The sequence below is a fragment of the Paramisgurnus dabryanus genome, chromosome 24, assembly GCF_030506205.2.
Source record: "Paramisgurnus dabryanus chromosome 24, PD_genome_1.1, whole genome shotgun sequence".
Taxonomy (NCBI): Eukaryota; Metazoa; Chordata; class Actinopteri; order Cypriniformes; family Cobitidae; genus Paramisgurnus; species Paramisgurnus dabryanus.
The window spans coordinates 1,851,816-1,867,493 of NC_133360.1; the positions used below are offsets into that span (position 1 = coordinate 1,851,816).

At 36.4% G+C, this 15,678-nt stretch overlaps 1 protein-coding gene and 1 long non-coding RNA gene across 12 annotated transcripts in view; one reads left to right on the top strand and one right to left on the bottom strand.

Moving 5' to 3' along the window:
* LOC135721124 (uncharacterized) overlaps positions 1-15,678 on the top strand; it is a 126,139-nt gene that overhangs the window by 58,918 nt on the left and 51,543 nt on the right. For 10 of the 11 annotated variants that reach the window (XR_012335915.1, XM_065243283.2, XM_065243287.2 and 7 more), the window contains 2 exons: positions 8,805-8,978; positions 9,366-9,539. The exons of the other annotated variant lie outside the window; for it this stretch is intronic. Coding sequence is in view for 9 of the 10 variants with exons in the window: in XM_065243283.2 (XP_065099355.1) it covers positions 8,805-8,978; positions 9,366-9,539 (348 nt within the window). In the remaining variant the exon portion in view is untranslated. The remainder of the gene's footprint in view (positions 1-8,804; positions 8,979-9,365; positions 9,540-15,678) is intronic. 11 annotated transcript variants of the gene reach the window in all.
* On the bottom strand, positions 160-3,475 carry LOC141281576 (uncharacterized). The gene is made up of 4 exons (XR_012335916.1): positions 3,024-3,475; positions 2,702-2,802; positions 585-656; positions 160-499 (listed from the first exon to the last, which is right to left on the bottom strand). It is a non-coding gene; the product is annotated as an uncharacterized lncRNA (long non-coding RNA).

Consider the following 15,678-nt stretch of genomic DNA (forward strand, 5'->3'; position numbering starts at 1 on the left):
TTTGAATTACAGTCAAGTTTACTATTAGAATGTTATACATGTACTATTTTACCTGCATGTTTGCCACCAAAACATTTTTTAACTCATTCTAAAATGATACCTATTCTGTATTCATACATACAAACCAGTTTCTTCCATCATTAACAACTAATTAAATGTTAAAGAAACAACTAAGTATGTATTTACTGCTATTGAAATGATTTTACAATATAAAACAAAGATCAGGGAAATGCAATGAGCTACTTTTATCAAATTGTGGAACATTAATACATCAATATGAAAAGTACACTATGAATATGCAACCATTGAATAATTATATAATCATAATGATGTAATTCTCTAAACAAAAAGTTACTGGACAAATGCAGAAGTGCATTTGAACTTACTCGAGATAAACCTACAAATGGCTGAACCAAAACACAGAGCAGTTTAAATGTCACGTTTAAGTGGAGGGTCACTTCTTCTTGCCATTCAGACACTGAAGACTTAATCACAAGGTCTGTGAAAAGGAAACAGAATATATACAAAATTAACCAATAATTAATGAACATATGCATTAGAATTTTGTTAACTTCTCAGTTTACCTTTTAAAGCTTTGACTGTGTCCTCATCAAGCTTGACATGAGTGTCCGTTTGATCCGTCGCTACATGGCACTCTACAAGTTACATTGAACAAAGGGTTATAGGAGGCTTAACTCACTGACACTGATATAATGCAACCTGTGTGTATTACAGGATATTCTTTACTTTGATAATTGTGTTTTATTTTAACCAAGGGCATTTTCCATTGACATGTCTATTGTGGTCTTGCTTACAAGAAAAGTTCACCTCTGTTTAAGGAGATTTAAGGAAATCAGAAGTCATGCCAATGGACTCTATGCACGCTTAACTTCCACAATTGACCCAAGGCTGCTCTTAAGTTTCTGATGCGGGAGATTTAAAGCAGAGTGACAGCAGAATCGCTAAAATTACTTGTTTGCTGGATTAACCCAAATTAACAACCTATGATGTGTGAAGAATTGTCCAGATGTGCAAACTGAGAAAGGTTGCAAGTTTTATGTGTTGTCTTATCTCTGTAATCATTAAGATATATTCAACTAGCCTGTACTAGCAGTGCTTACATTGTGCTGTTTTTTACAATTCGTCCAGAAGGCTAATCACGTTATTAATATATTAATGTCTTTTTTTTATTATCTAAAAGCGTCTTTATTATCTTTTTTTTGGACCCAACATCCAATAGGAAAATTCAACTGCAGTACAGGGCTCAAAATTAACTTTTTTTTGGTAGCACTGGTGCTCACAACTTTAAAGAGTTAGGAGCACCAGCAAAATTTAGGCGCATCCATCCAAAAATTAAAAAGCACCACAACTACAATGTATATGTTAATAGATTTATTTTATTAAAATAAAATGCAACCACCAGGCTTTACATATCCTATGGCCAGCATTTAAAATTTGGTCTTCTATTTTATTTTTTTTACTGCATAGATTCCTAAATTAATACCCAACTGCTTTTGAAATAGTATAGCAATAATAATTTACCAATTACAGGTAACATGATTAAGATTACAATAGAAAATCTAGCAAACACGTAAAACACTGATTAATTGGGACATTACAAATGTGACCTTAATATAGAAGGCTTAATATAGAAGGCTAATATTGGTATTGATAACTGCATTACCAGGATGCTATTACTACTAAATATGTTTTAAAAAATATATTTTTTTATAAAAACATACCATCAACATTGTCGTGTTTCACATCAACATGGACCACAAGGATGTTTGTCGGATGTCCATTCACCAGCGCATGCGCACATACACTATCAAACACTCTTTGACAGACAGGTCGGTGTCTCCATCAATAATGAATATATTTGTCATGACACTACTAGTGTTTTTAGCACTTTCACCATGTTTAAGCAAGGTCTGGCGCTTAAAATGTTTTGATTCCGCCACCAACGCCGTTTTACAGGATTTACAGTAAGCAAAGTAAGTTACATCGAGCCATTTTCATAGCGGAGACACTCTAAATCTTTAAGCCACTCTCTCTGAAAGGTTTAACGTCAAGTCTTATTTTCCGGTGGTGGAGTCGCATTTGAATCCGGATCGTCTGCATTAATTACAGTAGTAACATTGGCTGTAGTCGGCTTGTTCTCGTCATGCTCGCGGTGCGTCTTATTTTCGCGCTTCACGTACCAACGTAGCACGGCAACAAGGAATGTCTGACGCTCATATTAGCCAATCTGCGGTCTTCATTAAACGTAAGAACTTAATGGTGAAATTTGATTGGTTATGTAACGTTGGAGAGAACATTGAACCTGGGACAGCAGCACGCAGCATCACAATCTAAATCAAGTCGCACCACAACAAAATGGGCAGTCGCAGAAATGCTCCCAAATATATTTTAAGGTCGCACAGATTAAATTTCGGTCGCAAAATATTCGCAATTTCGAGCCCTGCCAGTAGCCACCGTTCAACCTGAAGAGGGCAGTACTCAAACGTTTTTACAACATATATTGTAGTATTGAAACACTTTATATCCAAATGTCAAAAAACTTACACTAATAAAGCATCATTCTTACAGATCATTAACTAAAAAAGTTGGTTTAGGGTTTAGTTACTCTTTAAACATTAGCATTAGAAAAACGTTAAAGTTATCTAAATGTTATACAAATACTGTAGAACTAAAAACTTACCACCAAGAATAAGTATTTTTACGGGCTGTATCTTCATCTGTTCATCTCTACTTCGACATAGATATTCTCGGCTCTGATTGGTCAATTTGAATGCCGCTGTGCTAAAAAAAGACAGGCTGTTATGATTTCTGAAATACAACAAGAGAAATGAAATGCCTAACTTTACTCACAAAAAAAATGTAACGTTGTGTTCCAAAAGCCACACAACATACACGCTTTAAGAAGCTGGGTTAAAATTAAGACAAACTGTAATACTAAATGTTCTACTTATTTAATAGTTCACTAAAAATAAAAAGCAAAAATCTGTCATCACTTAACTTACCCTCATGTTCTCTCATTCATCTTCAAACAAAAACCGATGTACTTTAATGAAATCCAAGAAACGTATATTTCCCCTCGATGTCAGATCCACTTGATAACCTACTTAAAAACTGCTCACATTTCAAAAAGTTAATCGCAACAGCAATAAAAAACATCGCCGAAGTAATCCATGTGAATCGCGTTGTTTCAGCCAAGTCCTCTGATGATCACTATATATAATTTAACAGTTTTAGTTTCAACTTTTAATCCACATTTACCAACGATCACGCACGTTGTGTATCGAACAACTGAATCAGCAAGCCAATGTGACGTACTGAATCCCAAGAACCAATGAGGTTTAGTCAGGTCCGTCACGTGTGTTGTTTGAATATAAACACTAACAAATTTATGTGGATTAACTTTGTAAAATCAATATATAATGCAAGTTCAATGATATGATGTTGAAATTGCAATGTTAGCCTATTAAAATTAATGTACATGTTTAAAAAAAATGTTTTTTTCTAAATACACTAAAACTTCTGTAAAAGTATGCTTGTGTTTAACATACTTTTTTTTAAATGTGTAATTAAACATATATTTTTTCCCAGCGTACCTCTAGTGCTCTTTTTAGAAATACGTTAAATGTATGCTTGAGTTTAGCATACTTATAAAAAGTGTAAATAAAAATATATTTATTACCAGTGTACCTCTAATGCACTTTTTAGAAATACATTAAAAGTATGCATGAGTTTAGCATACTTTTTAAAAGTGTAATTAAAGATATAATTATTACCAGCGTACCTCTAGTGCACTTTATAGAAATACATTAAAAGTATGCTTGAGTTTAGCATAATTATAAAAAGTGTAATTAAAGATATATTTATTACCAGTGTACCTCTAGTGCACTTTTTAGAAATACATTAAAAGTATGCATGAGTTTAGCATACTTTTTAAAAGTGTAATTAAAGATATAATTATTACCAGCGTACCTCTAGTGCACTTTATAGAAATACATTAAAAGTATGCTTGAGTTTAGCATACTTATAAAAAGTGTAATTAAAGATATATTTATTACCAGTGTACCTCTAGTGCACTTTTTAGAAATACATTAAAAGTATGCATGAGTTTAGCATACTTTTTAAAAGTGTAATTAAAGATATAATTATTACCAGCGTACCTCTAGTGCACTTTTTAGAAATACATTAAAAGTATGCTTGAGTTTAGCATACTTATAAAAAGTGTAATTAAAGATATATTTATTACCAGTGTACCTCTAGTGCACTTTTTAGAAATACATTAAAAGTATGCATGAGTTTAGCATACTTTTTAAAAGTGTAATTAAAGATATAATTATTACCAGCGTACCTCTAGTGCACTTTTTAGAAATACATTAAAAGTATGCTTGAGTTTAGCATACTTATAAAAAGTGTAATTAAAGATATATTTATTACCAGTGTACCTCTAGTGCACTTTTTAGAAATACATTAAAAGTATGCATGAGTTTAGCATACTTTTTAAAAGTGTAATTAAAGATATAATTATTACCAGCGTACCTCTAGTGCACTTTTTAGAAATACATTAAAAGTATGCTTGAGTTTAGCATACTTATAAAAAGTGTAATTAAAGATATATTTATTACCAGCTTACATCTAGTGCACTTTTTAGAAATACATTACAAGTATGCTTGAGTTTAGCATACTTTTAAAAAGTGTAATTAAACATATATTTATTACCAACGTACTTGTAGTACACTTTTTTGAAATACATTTAAAAGCTATTTAACATATTTTTAATACACTTTAAATAAGCACGTTGGGAATACAAATGTACTAAAAACATATTACTTAAATTTTAAGTATATTTTTAATACATTAAATACAACTTTTTTTTCACCTGGGGTGTGCGCAAATTTAAATAATGTATGGCTGTAAACGGGTTCGATCTTTTAAAAAGCTATCAATCTAAATGTACTTTCGGGTTCGGGCTGCATTCTGTCGGGCTCCGGTCATTTCAGGCCCGATTACAGCTCTATTTTAGATAGCAAAAATCTAAGAAATGCCATAATTTATCAGGAACTGGCGAAGGAAATGTCCAACAATGGTTATGACAAGACGTGGTACGTCCTCCGGAGTAAATGAGGCGCTCAAACAGCGATACGTGTTTCAAAAAAGAGAGTTATCTCGCAACGGTGCCGGAGGGAAAATAAAAGCAAATTCGACCTTGATGAGATGGATCCTCGGTCAAAGAACCCTCGTAGCTTCATTGGCTTCCAATATTAACAACTCTAAAGATATTTTTTCGTTCTCATTTACGTTAAGAATTGATCTGGACTATCATTTCACGTTAATGCCTCCGTTGTCGTTGGGCATTTACATGCATCTGCATCATCATAGCAATTAACGTCATTTTCTTATTATTATAGCTTGATATGTCGTTATCAGCTCAGCTGGCACATAAGCACTTATAACTTGTGAAATGGCGCAAATTTGTCTAGCAAAACTTTGTTCGAAAATGTTTGCTTGAATATTGTGCGATTCAGTGTGAAAATGAATGGAAACACCTTCAAATGTCTCAAATCAATTCGATATACCAATTTGATCGCAAACCAGCATGTGACGTCATTACGCACAGGTTTTTATTCGCTTTAAAGCCGTTGGATGGAAACACACTTTCACCAGCTTTATTCGCATACGTTTTTTTTACCGAACTTTAGATAATTCGATTGACAAGTGAATGGAAACTTAGCTAGTGAAACACTGGCTAAAGTCACGTAATCTAATTTTGAGATATAGAGCGTCAAAGTAGTCATGAGTGTACAAATGACAAAAACATGCAATTTATGTTTATTGCTGTAAATTATAGGTTAAAAGCCATTACTTAAATGAAACTTCATATTTTTATGATTTTTTTTTTTTAAATGTTTTAATTAAAGCTCAAAATGAGAAATGTTGATTTAATTTCACAGCTTTCTTTGCTCATATTTAACAAAGGGGCTAATATTTTTTTAAAATGTATATTATGTTTAAACTTCACCTCAGATCTTACTGTGATTTGTGTCAGTCACTTCTGTAAAAATGGGCAACATGAGCAGTTGATCCGTCTTTAAAGTGATAGTTCACCCCCAAAATGAAAATTCTGTCATTTTCTCACTCTCATGTTGTTACAAACCTGTATAAATGTCTTTGTTCTGATGAAGACTAAGGAAGATATTTTGAGGAATGTTTGAAACCAAACCGTTCGTGGGCCCCATTCACTTCCATATGTAGCAGTATGGTCTAGGGCAGGGCTATTCAATTGGCGGCCCGCTGGCCAAAACCGGCCCCCAAGGTAATTTGATCCGGCCCTTTATGTAGTCTGTAAAAAAGAGATCTCTAGAATAAATGTAGTAAGTTAGACAACGGGCCCTACAGTTACGAGTTGATGCGCGTGCGTCTGTTTCATACAGCATGAGCTGCAGAGCGCGAGTCACATGACTGGTGCGAGCAGCTGTGTCACGTGTTTATATTCGCGCTTTGGTCCACAAGTTCAACGCGATCGCCTACCCCGCTCGCGCCCGCGTCTCAAGACGCGATAGCTGACAGTGGTGAGTTAAGAGACCGGACTCTATGGTTGTTTTAACTTTATTTGTTGTATTTCCAGCTTAACAACACTGTCTTTTCCGACAATTGTTGTCTGATATGTTTATGCTTATCCACAATGACATTAACGTTAGATGTATTAATAAAGGAAACACGTTGAAACGATTTTGTGAACTAGACAAAAAGATCCTGCCGTTTCTCCAAAATTCAAAGCAGACAAAGGCTCAAATATTATGCGAGTCATCGTTCTCACACAAGAATGCAATTAAAACGACTAACAGTTAATCGCCCATCGCTCACAGCCCAGCACCTGCACCACTGTATGTGTATCATGCTGACAAACATCCACCTGATTTACTGCTCTTGCGCAATCTATAAACATATACTGTCTTATTAGAAGCTAGCCTTATGTTTGCCAATTATTAAGATGGCTGTTGTAGTTTAAATAGGGCTACTGTAATAATTAGCTTTGACAAAAAATAGCTTAAAACAATTATGTTCCATATAATAATCTTTTTATTATGTGTACTGAAGTGAGTAAATGAGTTAAATTCTCAATGAGTGTGATATGGCTCTTATTTACCCATTTAAATGTAGAATAAAGCTTACTTGGGCATCTTGCAATGCACTTATGTTGTTATGCGATTTTAAAATACAACATATAAACATGTCTGGATGTAGAAAAAGCCTACTTTGACATCTAACAATGCACTAATGTTGTTGAATGCAGTTTAAAAATACATGTTTGTAGAAAACGCCTATTGCACAATGCACTGATTTTGTTTTTATGCAGTTTCAAAATATAACATTTAGTATGTTTAAATGTAAGAAAATGTAGTCATCATCACTGTTCTATCTCCGGCCCCTCAATTGAGATGCTTTTTATGAACTGGCCCCCACGACAAACTAATTGAATAGCCCTGGTCTAGGGCATGTTCTGATTATGCTCATTTTCCTGCCTATAAAATCATTTTGGTTCCAGTTACGTGTGTGCATTTGTTCTGTGTCAGAAGCGAGACGCCATACTTCTGGATTTGCGTGTGGATAGTGGCAAGAGTGGACTGAGGAGCTTTTTGGGAAGCCTTTAATCATTGTGTTCATGGAGACGTGCTTATTACACTTCTGCATCCGCGCCTCGTGAGTCGCAGTTCATGTACAGGTCAATGTGCAAGGGACATTACAGTGGGTTGCTGTAGTGGGATTTTCACTTGCTGTGTGGCTTTCATGCGCTATGTGCATCGCTTACACCACTTTGATGTTGGCTTGACTGTCTGCTTTACCCGACAGCAGCTGCTTTGCTCTACATCATTTTTGCTCTGTTTTACTCGACTGCAGCTGCTTTGTGCTACGTCATCTGTGCTCTGCATTGTCTGCTTCGCTTGGCTCATCTGGGCATCGTAATCTACATTTCTGTTCTCTGGAGCTCCGTGTTATTTCCAGTTGGCACTGTATGCGGTGACACTCGGTGGGTCATACCAGCTGATTAACATTGCGATGCTCCTGTATGCTAACAGTTTATTGTTGCAGCATTTAAATACCTGCAGGATCAGCTGGACCGTGGTCTGGACTGGGGGCATGGTGATTATTCCCAACGTAGTGTGAGTAACTGACCTAAAAGTGGCATGTGACAGGGTAGTCATTACCTGACTGTCACAAGCATTGTTTCTTTGTTTTTGGGTAATTTTCTGTGTTTTTATTTAATTATTAATTTTTGCATTATCTTTATTCTTTTATGTTATTATTATTTTTCATAACCTTATTGGGCTGTTGTTTTCTTACTTTAATGGTAATCAATTATTTTGGTTTCTATTTCTTTATTGGTTTTTATTTGTGGTATAATTTCTTTTTGTTTTCTTATTACTCAAGTATAGTTATTTTCAAATGGGTGGCGTAGTTGGTACAAATGACTACAGTGGTTTTCACCACACATAGTAGGAAAAACAATACTATGGAAGTGAATGGGGCTCATGAACTGTTTGACTTCATTCATTTATCAAAATTTATCTTCATTCGTGTTCATCAGAACAAAAAAATGTATACAGGTTTGTAACAACATGAGAGTGAAAAAAATATTGAGAGAATTATTATTTTTGGGTGAACTATCCCTTTAATACTCAGTAACTTATTTAGTGTTTTATTCAGCTCTAAGCTGCAGCTTTATGCTATAACTTTACACAGTAAAGAGTGTTCTCTCCTTATTTTTTTCCCTGTTTTTCTCAATGTAGTTTAGGACAGTGTGGTTTAAAAGATGAAGGTGTTTCTGCTCTGACCTTAGCTTTATGTTCAAATCCTTCACATCTGAGACAGCTGGACCTGAGTGGAAATAAACTATCAGACACTGAAGTTCAACTTCTCAGTTTTCTACTGGGAAATCAACAATTCAAGCTGGAAACACTGGGGTTCGTAACATACATGATGAGGATCACAGTATATGGACATACTCGCATACCTCTTAACACTCATGTTTTCCCAGTAGTCCCTTATTTTCCACTTAATTTTAGAACTTATTTAGTACTTTGTTATATAAATAATCACATCAATATATTATTATTTGGTATTATAAGGTTGTCCAGTTCCAGATCTTGTAAGAAACATACTCAAACAGTCAACACATAATACAAATTTAAACCCATTTTAAACCCATGACCTGGTTACCAACAACCCAATTGATTTTTTTAAAACATAATTTTAGTCCATATAAATAGTTTTTAACTCAATGTCAGAATGTTTATTTACGGCAGTGTTTGCCCCAGACTTGATTTTTTTCACCCTCTCTCTCTCTCCAGGTTGTGTGGTTGCAGTATTACAGAGAAACATTGTGTTAAACTGATTGCAGCTCTGTGTTTAAACCCTTCACATCTGAGAGAGCTGAACCTCAGTCAGAATACACTTGAAAACTTAGGAGTAAAACGCTTGTGTGATCTACTGAAACATTCAGACTGCAAACTGGAGAAACTGAAGTGAGTTAAATATACCAAAAAGGATTTAAGTGTTTTGGTATTTAAATGATCAGATAAATGAGTAAGAATTTTAAATTCTGTAAAATCTTTTATACCATAACACAGTTTACAGTGGTGTGAAGAAGTGTTGACCCCCTTCTAGATTTTGAATTTTGTTTTTGCATGTTTGTCACACTTTAATGTTTCAGATCATAAAAACAAATATAAATATTAATCAAAAACACAAGTAAACACAACATACAGTTTTAAATGAAGGTTTTTATTATGAAGGGAAAACAAAATCCAAACCCACATGGCCCTGTGCTCGCCCCCTAAACCTAATCACTTGTTGGGCCACAATCAAGCATTTGTGTTAACTTGCCATGAGTTTGTTACAGCGCTGTGGATGAATTTTGGTCCACTCATTTTTGCAGAATTGTTGTAATTCAGCTACACTGGAGGGTTTTTGAGATTGAAACGTCTTTTTAAGGCACAGCATCTCAATAGGATTGAGGTCAGGACTTTGACTAGGCCACTTCAAAGTCTTCATTTTGTTTTTATTCGGCCATTCTGAGGTGGAATTGCTGGTGTGTTCTGGATCATTGTCCTGCTGCAGAACCAAAGTTCGCTTCAGCTTGGGGTCACAAACAGATTGTCCTTTAAGATTTTTTGGTAGATAGCAGAATTCATGTTTACATTTATCACAGCAAGTCTTCCAGGTCCTGAAGCAGCAAAACAGCCCCTGACCATCACACTACCACCACCATATTTTACTGTTGGTATGATGTTATTTTTCTAAAATGCTGTGTTACTTTTATGCCAGACATAATGGGACACACACCTAAAAAAAAGTTCAACTTTTGTCCCGTAGCTCCACAGAGTATTTACCCAAAGGTTTGCTCTCAAAAACATTTTTCACACAGGGCCATGTGGGTTTGGATTTTGTTTTCCCTTAATAATAAAATACTTCATTTAAAAACTGCATGTTTACTGATAAGTAGCTTGTAGCTTAGTAAATTACAGTTTCAAAGTAGCTTACCCAACACTGGGTATATAACAGAGCCCGAACAGCGCATTACAGGTTTCTGTCAATCAGCGAGCAATCCGTGTTAAAATTATTTGTCAAAACTGTGTCTTAGTCAGAACTAGTTTAAGAAATAAGTTAAGGTAGTGTGTGTTCCCCTGTCCCAGTTTCATAACAGGCGGGGACACTCACGAGCTATGCAGTGTTTGGGGGAGGAACACGCTCAGGATGTTTTTGAGAAAATACATGAATCGTAAGGCTATACTAAGATCTTGAAGGTCTGTCAGGGTTTTGGGAGGCTTCTCGAGACAGCCAAAGTCTGTTCTCATGGACAGTTCTCAGGGAAATTTTACATTAACCCTGCCGTTTATAATGCTTCAGGACATGTTTATTTCTGAAAAGTGTGTTCATCAGACTGCACCAATAAAGGTTTTAGAACTGATGAATCAGCTGAAAAAACAGTGTATATAGAGATGAGTCACATCATACACTAACCCAGCCTCGAGGGGCTGGTTCCTTTATCATGTGTCCTATACGAGTGGAAAAAATAAATAAACAATGGCCTCTTTTCAGTATAGAGAAAGGGTACAGGATGCAGTTTTCTGTTTATCTCCCCAGATAAAGGGTTTTTCCACCAAGGTGGACCTCACGAAAGCTCAGGTAAAGTTTTTAAATCTCCCGGTTAAAGAGGGCCAGGGTATGTCCCCCTCAAGATTCAGTCCAGCCTTTACGGACAGTGTTTTTACAACTAATTTTTTTTATTTTTTGTATCAGCGGTTTCCCTTGCACGTTCACAATATGTATGAATTCAACCCTTGCTCTAATATGACTTCAGGGGATCCCTTAGATGACTGGTTAGTGTTAGCTCAGTCTTATGGAATGGTAGATTTGCATTGAGTTGTCGTTCCTAGCCTTATAACACAATGGATTCTTCCTGAGGGGAAACCTGAATGTATGGATTCAACCCTTGCTTCATTGAGAGATCAGGGGATCTATATAGATGACTGTATGGTGTTAGTACAGTCTAAAGTCTCATAAAATGGCAGTTCGACATTGAGATGTCATTCCTGCCAATATGACATGTCTGGAGATATGGGCTAAAGCCTTAAAAGAGCTATACCCCCCTCCACACAAAGACTATTGTTTCTTAGGGCCCTATTTTAACGATCTGAAACGCAAGTGCAAAGCGCAAGTGACTTTGTGGGTGGATCTTGGGCATGTTGTTATTTTCCCGGCAGGAGAAATAAGTCTTGCACCAGGCGCAAATCAATAAGGGGTTGGTCTGAAGTAGGGTTATTATTCATAGGTGTGGTTTGGGCGTAACGTCAAATAAACCAATCAGAACGACATCCAACACCTTTAAACGCAAGTGCGCAAGTTCCATGGCGGGTTGCTATTATTATGACGGATTTACCAGGCGCACGCCAGGAGCGGTTCACAGCCGAGGAGTCCGACGTTCTTGTAAGAGCAGTCAAAGACAGAGAAGTTGTTTTGTATGGGGATGGGAGAAATTCACCCAAATCAACGTAGGTTAAACAGGCGTGAGAGGAAATAGCCACAATTGTCTCATCAGCTGGCATTCCCAGGACGTTGTGCCACAAGCGCTACAATGATGTCAAGAGACGGGGGAATCCCAAGCTTGCCAGCATAAATCAGACACGCCATGTAACGGGAGGTGGATCTGCCTCTACACATGACCTGACGCCAGCAGAGGACATCGCTGCGTCCACCCTCACCGCTGAAATCCAAGAAAGGCAAGCAGTCCAACCCCAAAGTACTCTTACAAATCAAGTTCACATTCATTAAGGTTTCTTACGAAAACATTTTAATTATTATTTACATAAAATAAACGTAATACAGCCACAACAAACTTATGAAAATATTTTAATCGTTATTTGCATGATAATTTTTAAAACGCAGCCACACAATAAATAAAAACTATCACCACAATGATTTCTCTTATCTCATGTGTTAATATTTTTTATTGTAACAATTTCTGATTGCAAAAATAATGAAAAAAATTTTTTTGCGTCTGTGTAGATTAGATAAGCAAAGTGTTTGCGCGTTGTGCACGCTATACATTATGGTCAAGCATGCGCCTTTAAAATAGCATAATGAACAACGTGTAATGCGCCACTGACTTTAGACTAGTTTTTTTTTGGTCAGTGGCGCAATTGTTTTTTAAACTGCAAAATAGCATCAGGGATGGTTTGCCCCGGAACACGCCTCCTTTTTTTGCGCTGAACCGCCCAGGGAGCGCAAGTTCATTCCCTAGTTTGCTGACGTGCGTCTGTGGAGGGAAAAACCCGCTGTGCGCCGGTGCATAATACAAATGATACATGCGTCACTGACAAAGTCAATTGCGCTGGGTGCAAGATAGGGCCCTTAGAGTGGCTTTGAGATTTAGTGACAATGCAGGGACATCTGATCATAAGATTATATTAGGCCCTGTTCACACTGAATTTTTTAGTTTTTTTTTAGTAAATATTGGGTTTAAAATCAGCGGTGCCCAACATGATTCTTTTTTGGCCAACTGCACATAAGACTTTCTCAGGCTATGTTTAGATTAATGCGTTTATCCTTTAAAACGCGTCACTTTTGCTACGTTTCCGCCTTTCATCTTCACTACATCACAGTTTTCAACCCTCATAAACGGATTCGTTCGCAAACGCTGCAGACCCTGTTTTAGTTTGAGACCTCAGATGTTGCGCTGCAGTGTAAATGAACGTAGACTGAGTCTTATGTAAACGAACAGCTGATGTTAACGTGACAGCGCATCATTTTCAAAGTAAAAATTATTTTATTCAGGTAAATGGAGGTTTGCAACGGAGGTTTTGCCAAAAATAGTAAACATCTACCAACGAGCTATTATAAACACTATATCGGATTGTTTTAACATGTATCCTTATAGATAATGTCTGTTTTATATTTATGTTTGAGTATTGTTGGGTTTGAATATTGTTGTAATGTGTTTATGTTTTGTTTAAATTTAGTTAGCTTATTACGAAAGATAGACTGTAATTTTTAACGCCATATAGGGCATTGTAAAGGCCAATATGAAGGGAGAATTGTAATGGTCAGACATTATTTTCGAGTTTAATTTAAGTTTTGTTTTCTACTTTAAAAAAACAATAAACTCAACGTCATTAATATATAATGCTCGTTTAGTCACTTGCGCTTTTAGTGTTGCTAGCGGAGGATGTGCACGGACCTCGCACACTTTTAAAAATTAATGCAACAAGCATTTCTGTAGGCTAAAGCAATACTTCACCTCTTACTATGTTTGATTGAAGTTTGCATTTGCTGAAATTTCGTTTAGTACTGTTCACTTGAATGCTTTCTTTTTAAATCATAAAGACCTTTCTGTTTAGTTATAAAATCAAAATTAACCTATTAATCATATTAATATGTTGTAGGGGGGAGCTAGAACAGTATAAGACTTTCCCAAACACATTTTTATAGGTTCAAAAATAGTGTCTGTTATAGTTGCCAGCAAAGGACTCAGGTATGACTTTTTGTCAATATCGCACACCCCTAGGCTGCATAAATGCGCAAAGGTAAGCTATTATTAGAGTAATAAGTTATTTTACACTTTTATGCGCATGCCCAGTTACGTCATTGGTCATGTTTCATGCATTTATGGTGGTGTAAAGTGTGGATGAAGATTCTTTTTAAAATGCCAGTATAAACAAGAATCGTTCTCATTTTAAAATGCCATTTTAAAACGCAAATGTTCTAATATAAACAGCACCTCAGTGGTGACTCTTAAGGGTTTTCCCTGAGGGGAAACCTGTTCTGTATGCTCAGGGTTACATGCTAAAGCTTTCATTCCCTGTCTACATGGAGAAACCATGTTTTCTCACAGTCAAAAACTGTATGAATTCTGCCCCTGCTTCATTGGAATTTCAGGGGATCCATATAGATGGAAGAAACTGTGGTCTCTTTGTTTCCCAGGACGATGCATATGTCAAGGTTCCAGAACGTGAGAGCAGACATTCTGTCGAGGCAGGGGTTGAGGCCCGGTGGAATGCAGACTCCACCCTTAGGTGGTGGAGCAGTTCTTTGTCCAAAAATGGTCTAATGGAAAAGATGGTAAATGGAAGAGTTTTTCCGATCAGAGAAAACACATGAAGAAACCAGGTGTAAAAAGGCCCTAAAACATTAGCATAGAAAATAAAAGTCAAAATCATACCTGGCAATCAAAGATACTCAGCAGTGCGGGATTTTCTGAATACAGATGCTTCCATTATGTTTGAATACAAACAGAGACTGTGCAGACTGTGCGGGAGCTTCTTGCTAAAGATATCCTCCCCGAGTCTTTTGCCAAGCCAACTTATATACACAGATGAGACAAAGAATCATAGAAGTCTCAAATTAGAATTTGGTTGGTCAGGTTCTTGCGACCAGGGGAACCAAATGGGATTGTTAACCATCTGTAAACTATATCTCCTCAGGAAGACAAACCTCTAGTAGGAGTACAGATTATGCTGTTCTGAACTTCAGTACACTTTCTCTTAGAATTATCGAACTGAGACCTTTTTACCCCATCACACCATGACCTTTAAAATGATACCAGTATTTTATATGCATGTGTGGTATGATACCACACATGCATATAAAATTGCAATCTCAGAACAACATATATACATAAGATCATATATATTCAGCAAATACCCAACAGGGCTCAACGCAAATAATTTTTTATACTGGCCCGGTCGGGCCAGTGGTTCAGGTTTTCACTTGCCCGAACATCTCTCACGCTTGCCCCGGGCCACCGGGCAGTCCTTTATGTTGAGCCCTGATTTAAGCCTGAAAGCTTGGAGAAAGGTTTTAGACTGAGAGAATTTGAAGAGTTGAGTTGAAGGGATCAAAGAGGTTGAATGCATGTCAACCGACCCACCTGAGGGTCAAATGCAGATTAATGGCACAAACCAAGGTTTTATTGTTATACAATGTCTCTACCATAAACAAACTTGATTGAAAAAAAGGTGATGGTTTAACATCCGGTCTTACACGAGTTACTATAGTTTGGACCTCTCACCCTTACCTAGGATCAGGTTCTTATGTCCTGATCAGTGCATGACACTCTTCACAAAAGGACAGTCACAAACCTTATGACATTGAGCTTGTTTACAT